Source organism: Thermobia domestica, chromosome 5 (genome assembly GCF_964235325.1).
Source record: "Thermobia domestica chromosome 5, izTheDome1.hap1.1, whole genome shotgun sequence".
In the NCBI taxonomy this organism is placed as follows: domain Eukaryota; kingdom Metazoa; phylum Arthropoda; class Insecta; order Zygentoma; family Lepismatidae; genus Thermobia; species Thermobia domestica.
In genome coordinates this window covers 197,548,354-197,558,806 of record NC_137458.1, presented here as the reverse complement: position 1 = coordinate 197,558,806, position 10,453 = coordinate 197,548,354, and the positions used below count along the sequence as shown (strand labels likewise).

Here is a 10,453-nt window from a genome sequence, read left to right as displayed (position 1 = left end):
TTCTATTGATATAGTATTTAATCAGTGTTCAAGGGAGACGTTTATGCTTATTGTTACATTGCTCTAGTTTCGCAGGAAAGTGTTTACTTTATTTGAGTTACGGGAAAGTAAAAGAAAAGTGTGTTGTGATTTTTTTAAATGACCGAACAAAAGGAAAAATAGTCAATGACTCTCCCTTTCTTGACAATTTGGAAAGACATAAGGCAGCGTCGTACTGGGAGTTGTCCGCTGGCATTATTTGAGTGCTGTTTTGCAGTTTTGGGGGGAAAGGGACCATGCCTTTGAGTTTGTGAAACTGTATAAGAAGATAATGAACAGTCTATAGCAGGAGAAACTGTGCGGTTACTTGCCGAATTTCAATTGCAACGTAAGTATTGTATCTTGGATCACTTGCTTTACGTTACCTTTAGTCCTCCTGTGACTTACTATTCGTTGCTAAAGTGTTTCCCCAATTCTTTCTTGTATTTTCAGAAATGAAACTGTGTAATTAACTTACAAGATGGAGTCACCAAATCCGAAAGAACTTGATTATAATCTCTGTATCGTGTGCCAGGATCAGAAAAGAGGAGACGTAACTCGAAACCCATCTCTTGAATCACTAGAAAAGCTAATAACAATTGCACTGGACAGAAGCAAATTTGGTGATCTTCAGTATTCAGCGGTCGCATCTCTTCTTAAACCGTTATCTCCTGAGCATCCACAGGAAAAGGTAGCATTCTTCCACAAAATCTGTTACTCTAGTTTACAAAGGACACTATGATAAATTGAAGCGGAGATATGAGGAGGTTTTAAAACATGGATCCATAGTGCCTACGGTTGCGAAAAGAGGACGTCCATCGAAATTAACAGTGAATAGTGCAAGTTCGGAGACAACAGTGGATGCTCCAAGTTCAACAAGGTCTTCTACCTTTCCATTTGACAAAAACAAAGTAGACCTAGCACTGCTTCTGTTACATTACTTTGAACACATTGGCCCCCAAGCCACCTTTGTCGGTGATCTCTGGGGAAGACGCGTAACCACCTTTGGGATCTCTATTCAGCTCTCGGACCTATTTGTGTAGAGGACTATTACGTTTCCATGCATTCACTGGCACAGATGTTTCTGGAAAATTTGCTGGAAAATCGAAAAAAAAATCATCATTTAAAATCTATCAAATTAGCGACAAAAAATATTAAGAGTTCTTTGGCTCTTTAGGACAGACTGTGGACCTACCAACCGAGGAAACATGCAGTAATTTAGAGCGATTTGTTTGTGGTATGTACTCAACAGGCACTGACTCCAGTAGCGACCTCTCAGAGTTGCGACGGCAACTCTTCTCACGCAAAAATGCCGAAGGGAAACGACTTCCACCAACACGCGCAAGTGTAAAACCTCACATTTGGTGAGCCCATTACGTGTGCCTTGTGTGGAGAAAGTCACCTTCCTTACCCCCAACAAATTACGGATGGACAGAACAACATCGTCGTTTCCAGCCTATTCTGTATTTGCAGCCACTGGCGCCAGACGCAATTTTGTTCAATGTTCACTGTGTCTGTAAAACTGGATGCAATGCGTGCCGTTGTAAAAAACGCAAAGTACCTTGAATTGTGTCAGTGTGGAGATGAGTGTAAAAATTCAGCAGATCATGTGTTAGACCAGTGGTGTCCAATTATAATGAGCCTGAGGGCCATAACCGTCTTTGCTAACAAAGTGGAGGGCCGCAGCTAATATTATTATTATTATTATTATTATTATTATTATTATACAAAAGAAAAATGTAAAAATGTATTTGAAACATTACATTAAATGTGATAAGGAGAATTTACAAGGGTTGGGATATCTACATCCAACCCTGTTGTTGCGAGCCGCAAAAGATGTAAAAGAGAATAATTTCCAAGGCAGCTTCTAAAGCGATTCTTTACAATTTTCATGATTAATTGGTTTGGTTTGGTTAATTGAATTAATCGTTCCTTTCAGCAACGATGCCTTGCCTATAGCTACATTACCGACTCCAGTGTTGCCTTGGATGTCCGGGCCTTTTTGTTGTATAGAAGCGCTAAATGGATGCCTTATTTCGAAAGAAGAGTGGAAACATTAAAAGAATGAACATAAATGAAAATATTTTCAGTAATAACAATCGTATGTCATTAGAGCTTTGTGGGCCGCAGAAAATGGTTTGGCGGGCCGCATGCGGCCCGCGGGCCGCCATTTGGACAGCTCTGTGTTAGACTATGAAGGAAGTAATTCTGAAGAAGAATCAGTGTAACTATGAAAGTTTCACACTGAAGGGGAAAAAAATCCAGTCTTTTATAAACACTACGGTCACAAACATTGGCTACTCTACATTATTGTATTTTGCGTTTTAAAATATGTTTATAATTAGACAGCGTTGTGAATCAAGTAAATGAGCGGTATTTTTTTAAATAAACATATTGATGCATATACCAACAAAGAGATATCCTACGTACGCCCTTTGTTTTTCTTTTTGGAAACAACAAATGGTGCTTATTCCTGATGATTAGAGACAAGATTTTTTGGTGACACACGAAAACGCGGAATGCATTAGTTTTGTGCGAAGACGTTGTGTACCTAAAGGACATATAACGCTTGCGATTAAACGCGAAATTCTGTCGAATTAGCGAAATTTGCAACAAGTTCCGATATTCCACCAAATTTACTCAAAAGTGACAATTTTACAACGCAATGTGATGAAAATTCTCATTTTTGAGAAACAGACTACCATGAATTTTTGAAATTTTACATGCGAGCTCCAAACGGTATCTATGGGTGAAGTGGATAGTGTGGAAAGAGTGTTGCGCGGTATGTTAAATCAGCATTCAGAAATCGCTGGGAAGTGTCTCCAACTAATGTACACTCCTGTCCAAAATTATTGTCGCATGTCTATAAATATTTATTGTAGGAATATTTAAAAACGAATTTGTCCCGTATTTCTTACATTTTTAGTCGGCAAAGAAATGTACGAGGGTTGGAACTTAAATAGTGGCAACACTGCTGTGGAAACACTATGCAATGAAATGTACTAGTGGTGCTGATAGCGCACGTTGTTGACATACCTACCTAACCTCCGAGCAAATAGACTCGCCCGTCCCACGTCACCGGCATGCGCACAAGCGAGGGAAGCACAGTCACTTGTGAGCGAGCGGTCTAACGTAAAGGTGTCACTATGTTTTCGAAACAGGAACAACGGAGTTGGATCAAGATTGAATGTGCCAGAGCACGACAGTGTCATCAAGGGTTTCAAGAGGCGTGTGGGGAATCGGCATTGCCTTACAGAACAGTGGCACGGTGGGTAAAAGCGTTCAACGAAGGTCGGCAAACTGTGGCAGACATGCATCGGTCAGGTCGTCCTAGCGTCTCTGAAGAAGTGCAAGCTGTTGCCGCGTTAGTGGACAGTGATCGACGCCTGACGATTCGTGAGCTCGCCTACGAAGCCGGATTAGCGCATACAACTGTGCTTCGCATCCTGAAGGAACGCCTATGCATGCGCAAAATTGCATCACGATGGGTTCCGCATGAGTTGACGGAAATGCAGAAATGGATGCGTTACGACGCTGCTCAGACGCACTTGGAGCGCTATGAGCGCGAGGGCGAGGCTTTTTTACGCCGTATCGTAACACTGGATGAGACATGGGCCAGATCTTACGAACCAACACTGAAACGCCAATCCAACGAATAGAGTCATTATGGGTCGCCGCGAAAGTCGAAAGTGCGTCAGAGCCCCAGTGTGGTGAAAGTTATGGTGATTCTCGTGTACGACTGTGATGGTGTTATCCTAACGCATTGCGTTCCTCCAGGGCAGACCGTCAATGCCCTAATCCGGTTTCGTGGGCGAGCTCACGAATCGTCAGGCGTCGATCACTGTCCACAAACGCAGCAACAGCTTGCACTTATTCTTCAGAGACGCTAGGACGACCTGCCCAATGCATGTCTGCCACAGTTTGCCGACCTTCGTTGAAGGCTTTTTCCCACCGTGCCACTGTTCTGTACGGCAATGCCGATTCCCCACACGCCTCTTGATACCCTTGCTGACACTATCGTGCTGTACGACCTCTGGCACATTTAATCTTGATCCAACTCCGTTGTTCCTGTTTCGAAAACAGTGACACCTTTACGTTAGACCGCTCGCTCACAAGTGACTGTGCTTCCCTCGCTCGTGCGCATGCCGGTGACGTGGGACGGGCGAGTCTATTTGCTCGGAGGTTAGGTAGGTATGTCAACAATGTGCGCTATCAGCACTACTAGTACTACCATGAGCAAAATAAATGACGCGTCTCTTTATTCTGAAGTTTCTTGAAAATATCTCCATTTTCTTTATATGCTCGAAATTTCGGAAGGTTTCCCCAGCAGGACAGGTTAATAACAAACCCGTTTTTAATATTTGTGTTAGATATTAGCTTAAAATAAATAAATTAGAAGCAAAAAACATTAAATCGACAGAAATCTCGAGAATTACCAACTCTACTAAAGTGGGAAATTTTCAAGACCGCGAGGGAATTCTGCAGTTCAACACGAAGCAGCGACATCTATGTCATTGAGAGAGACGTGGATTAGATCTACAAACGAAACTTTTAACGAAACATTTCTAATGTGTCTTATTACATGCATTATCAGCGAACTCCAAATATATGAATCTATGCTAAGTATTAACGTATAGATAGAGCAAATAGTGGAAATTATATATGGAAAAAGACGAATTCTTAGCACAATCGTAATGAAAAATCGTCTTTACCGTAGAACAGGTTGAGTTCACGTAAGAAAACAAGTAGCTCAGTTAGTTAAAGCAACTAGTCTGTATGCCGAAGGTATAGGGTTCGAACCCCATGGAAGTGCCGTTATAATTTTTATTACTGTGGTTATTTTATTTATTTTTTATGTGGGAAAAAATCAAATTGTAACATATGTGTAAAACTCATGACGATACCAAAAAAAAATGCCGTTCTCGCACTTGCATTAGTGTCTCTAATTTTTGTTTGCAAACAGTTTCGTAATAATTTCCCCTGTGCTCACTACTCACTACATGCTCACTGGTGCATAACGAATGTTTTCCAGTAAATGTTAATTCTAATTTGGAGAATTTTATAAAGTTTCACAATGTTTCTCGCTTGATAGTCTTCTATCTACTTTTTTGGACACTTTGATAACAGATTTTCCTATTAAATGTTTAATTTCCCCTATATATATTTAATTACAGAAAAGTTTTACATGTATTTGTCTTAAATTGAAATTGTTTTGAATTTAACACATGAGGTAAGTAGCCCGAAGGAGGAGAACTGAAGTAACTGATATTCTACGTAAAAGCAACCTATTGTAGAATGATTATGCTTCTTAACTTCAGCACATAATCTTTACGTTGGTCAGACAGAGAAAAACCCTGTTTTTTCCTCTCCTATGACCACTCATCTTAAAGCTCTACATGTAATGATTCGTGTCACATAATTTCGGCTCTCCAAAGACATTTATTATTATTATTATTATTTTTATTATTATTCCTGAATATGCCACCCTTACATAATGTAACTTTAGATATCTTGGTTTAAAGTGCTTTCTTTAGTAATAATTTGAGCAACCATGTAACAAAATTTAAAATGTATGAGAAGGCACAAAGTTTTATTCCCCCCCCTTCTTTTCAGCACCGTCCCAACAGAAAGTATATAATTTCTGACAAGCAGAGTAGACAAAATGAATAAGAAATATATTTAAAGTAACCTTTCCTCCTTCGTGAATGGAATATCACGTAACATTTTTTATTCTACTGAAGACGACCCTAGGCCGTTATGGTTAGGTAACAAAAGAAATACCTAATATATTTATTGCGCTCCTTGACTGTAATATTACCTCTTCTTTATTTGTTCGAGGCCACCCTACATAACCATGGGTGACAAAAAGAATAGGAAAAGTGTCTAAAGATTACAAAACACTCTATATTTTGTCAGAAACAAGGCAGTGTATACACAGCATTGCTTTCGTTAACAAGTGTTTCACCGTTGAGTCGCTTATAAAATTAGGCAGAATAAAGTTTTCTAGAGGGATTTGTCCAGGATGGTTTTGTGTCGGGCTAATAACGATGAGTATAATTATTTACATCACCGTTAAAGAAATAGCAAACTTTCTGAAGGAACTTACTAAGGAAACATCAGATCCTCCTACTGGATTGCATCTGGCGTTCTGAATGAAAGTTCTATGGGACTATTAGAAAAATATATATTCCCGTTTCCACGCTGATGGTAGAATTTCTTAAGCAGTTATTGAATTACGTTCGAAGCATACGCGTAAATAGCGCCCCCGCAACCTTGTGGCGTGGGGACCGCACAAGCTGCAAGGCCAAAAATATACAGAAAGTACGCAGGGGCGGACCAGGCCAAATTTTCACCCGGGCAAAGAGACTTTTTGGCGCCCTCCCCCTATTACTAGCCCATATTTTACATTTTATCATAGTGTTTTTAATATTTTAAACCCATTTTTCAAAAAGACATTCACTACCTAGGAAAACTTCACAAAGAATATGGCCCGCTATAAACGGGCTTGGTCTTGTGGCTAGCACGCCTGCCTTCTGTGGTACCGGATCCAATTCCCGGTGGATTACTGTTGAACGATAAAAGTGGTTCAGATTCCACTATAATTAGTATCCACATCTCCTTTGGCCATTAAGGCATAACCGTGGAAGGCTAAACTCAAGCAAACAAACAAACAATACTTACACCCCCGCTACTCTTTATTCTGCATGTCATCTCTCAGTTTTTCGATACAGCCCCCTTATTACTATGAAACTCTTTTCTTCCATGGTTATGTAATTGCCACTACTTTACAAGAATATAAACCAAAAACGTCAGTAGAAAACACGTTCTAAAATTTACTTTTTGAGGCTCGTTTTGGCGCCCTTTCTCTGGCGCCCCGGGCAGTCGCCCGGCCCTTGGCACGCACCTGAAAGTACGGACGTATAACTAAGGACTGCGGAGGAGAGGTTAACCTTCATATTATGCCACTGGTTTGACGTGTTTGAAATGTTCAGTGACTGATCGGTTAGTGAAATAATTTCGACGGTTACTGATGTTTAAAGTTTAGCTGAGACAAAGTTACCTAACCAAATACATTTGATATCGCGATGTCACAATTTGATTTTTCCTCACCTAAAAAAGATAAAAACAATCAATAGTAATAAAAACCCTTACTCGTACTGGGCTCTAACTAACAAACCTAATTCGTACAGACTAGTTGCTCTGACCAACTGAGTTTCGATTTCTTACGCGAAAGAAGTCTGTTATATTACGAGGCATGCTCTTCATTAGCAAAACTGTTCGAAGTAATACGAACATGGCTCAAGAACAGAGACGGAACTGAATTACCACTCGATTGACCTTGAGGCCAAATCACCAAAGGTTAGCTATAAACGTAAGTTCGGCATGCATTTCTGTGGAGTTCTGTTCAGTATTCCTATCTGCCAATCACGCTTGTTTGTAAGAGTAATAAAAATGAAATGAAATCTTTGAGTTTTACGTCCCACGGTTATGCCGGTTAGGCTAAAGGAGACGGTGATGATGAGTGATGAATGAAATGGTGGAATGAAGAAAGTGGGAGGAAACGGGAGAACACCGAGAAAACCCACGCACACGGTGTTTGTCCACCACAAAGTTCTGTAAGAGTAATATTTTACAAACCTAACCTTTCGATAGAGCACAATAGCAAAAGAATAAAAGGGAAGGAATTCTTGCCCTTGTGAACGTTGAATACCACCATGTGCAATAAAACTGTCGCGTCTTCTTGAAGTGATATTTTATCGAAAATAACTCTTTTCCCTTTATATATCCGAAGTTTTTGAGGGTTTCAAAATGAGGAAACGTTCCTGACAAACAAGGACGCATTTAGGGGTGGGTACAGAGGGTCCGGACCCCCTCTGAAATCCCAACTTTTCTGTAAATTTAGCCTAATTTTTGGGATTATCTTTTAAAATTTTATTATAATTTATCCTAATATTGAAGTCGGGCCTCTTCCGAAATAAATTACTGTATACGAGCCTGCAGACAGTTTTCAGTATATTCGTTAAATAATAAAATAAAATAATTAAATTAGGAGCAAAAAGCTTCAACACGGGCTAACTTTTGTCCACTGCCAATATTGTTAGAAGGGATATTAATAGCAAAAACTGCTAGTCAATGCTGAACCTTGAAACTTCACCCCGAACAGCAAGCCTATTATTGAGAACTACATATGAAACATTTTATCAAAACTTATCTAGCTTTTATCTGGCATGAAATTATTATATACACCAAAATGCACTATCCTAAAATGTGTATCTAAACATTGCTCTACGTATCTACGAAGCAATGAAAATTTTTTATCGAAATATTTGGGCAGGAAACTCTAACAGCCAGCCATTTTATTTAAATCGTAATAAACCCTGTAACCGTGCGTTAACATGAAGACAAAGCTTGGTCCATTGGTAAAGTGTTGGAAGAATGAAAACTCAATGTATAACTGTTCAGACAAAACTTCAACCAAGTCTGAAGGGAACAATACTAAAATAGTAACACAATGACGTCAACCAAGAATTATTTCATGTAGCGTTTGGACGAAATTACAACTGTCAACAATTGCAGAAGTAAAAACAGGCTGATAGGCGTAATGTAGTCTAGACTTCTGAATGCATTTACTTCCTCAAAACTTCCGTCTCGTCATTGGTATGCCGTTAGTCATGGTAAAACCTTTCAATTGGAAGTGAAATGACAAACTAAAACAGTTTTAAATCAATAAATGTCTATGTGTAAAAGTAGGTGTCTCTTATCTGTAGTTCTGAGTTCCTTTTACTTTGAAGTGACAAATGAGAGAAGAAAGTATGGTGATCGAAAAAAAAATCAAATTTGAGATTTCAACGAATTTACACGTATTATAGCCCTTAATACCGAAAAAGTTATTTTTTGATACATGTCCATCTGTTCGTCCGTCCGTTCGCTATACTTTTCTGTGCACTCGCCTAGAGGCCAACCGTTCAACTTATCTGCACCAAATTTTAGTTTAAGATTTCCATATTATTTCCTATAGTTTCTTTTATTTCCCTCCTACTCCCAAAACAAGGGTAGTTTCCTGTACGATGAAAATAGAAAACATATATTTTCTCATAACTGGCTCTAACGATCTTGTTTTCTTTCTTTTTTTATAAATTAATATTTAATTAGCAACCCTATTTTGTGGTATATGGCATTTATCTGAGAAAAATCTACAAGGGGTAGTTTATACTTAGGGGTGAGTTTTTTCTCAGTGATTTTCTCAAAATGGACTCAAGTGTTTTCGTTCATATTTCATAAATAAATATTTCATTAATAACTTAACAATATGGCATAAATAACTCGTTTGTCCTAAAAAAATGCGAGGGGTAGTTTATTCTTGGTGGAGTGTGTTGTCTGGGCGATTTTCTCAAAAATGACTCAAAAGAGTTTATTCGTATTTCAAAAATACATATTTCGTTAATAACCGAATATGGCAAAACTCGTTTGTCCTAAAAAAAATATACGAGGGGTAGTTTACTCTTGGGGGTGTTTTTCCTCCACGGTTTTCTCTAAAATGAATCAAGCAATTTTGTTCGTACTCAGAAATAAATATTTCATTAAAAACCTAATAATATGGAATAACTCGCTTGCCCTGAAAGAATCCTCAAGAGATAGTTTATTCGGAAAGCTATTTTTCCCTCACGATTTTTTCAAAACTTACGTGGACAATTTTATTGATAATTCATAAATAAATATTTCATTAATAACCCTATATTTTAGTATAAGTCATTTCTATGAAAAACAATTACGACGGATAGATTATTTTGGGGGTCAAGGTTTTTCCCAACAATTTTCTCGAACGACAGGCGATTTTGTTCAAATTTCGCAAATAAATATTTCATTAATACGCAAAAGTATATCTTAACTCATTGTTCGAAACAATTCACAAGAGGTAGGTTACTCCTGACGTGTTCTTTTTGAACGACTTTCTCGAAAATGACTCATTTGATTTTTTCATATTTCATAAACAATTATTGCATTAATTGCTCTATTATATGTCTAATGAAAATGTGCTCAAAGTGTGAGTTAGTTTTGTAGTGTGGATTTTCTTCAATCGAAGTTTTTTATTCGATAATCTGACATTCGATGTATTTGAATAATACGATATTTTTTTTCGTATTATCCAAATACACACTTCAGTAACAACTGCGGCCTAACGCAGTTAAGAAATTGAATTGAAAAAGTTTAGTGCGGTGCCCCTGTAATTGAATATTTTTTGGTAAACACCATAGCTTTTTGTGGTAAACTCAGGCTTTTCTTTTTCGAGCGACAAAAGAGAGAAGAAAATATGGTGATTGTGAAAATAGTATATCAAATTCAGATTTCAACGGATTTACATATTTCATGGCGTCTACATACCGAAAATGTGATTTTTCGATACCCGTCCTTCCGGTCCGTCCGTTCGGTACAC

General features: G+C 38.4%; 1 protein-coding gene across 1 annotated transcript; it reads left to right on the top strand.

The window, feature by feature from the left end:
• Positions 1-3,329: 3,329 nt before the first annotated feature.
• Positions 3,330-3,677, top strand: LOC145685349 (histone-lysine N-methyltransferase SETMAR-like). The gene has a single exon (XM_081757734.1). It carries the CDS (start codon positions 3,330-3,332, stop codon positions 3,675-3,677), a length of 348 nt encoding a protein of 115 aa, XP_081613860.1.
• The last annotated feature ends 6,776 nt before the right edge of the window (positions 3,678-10,453 follow it).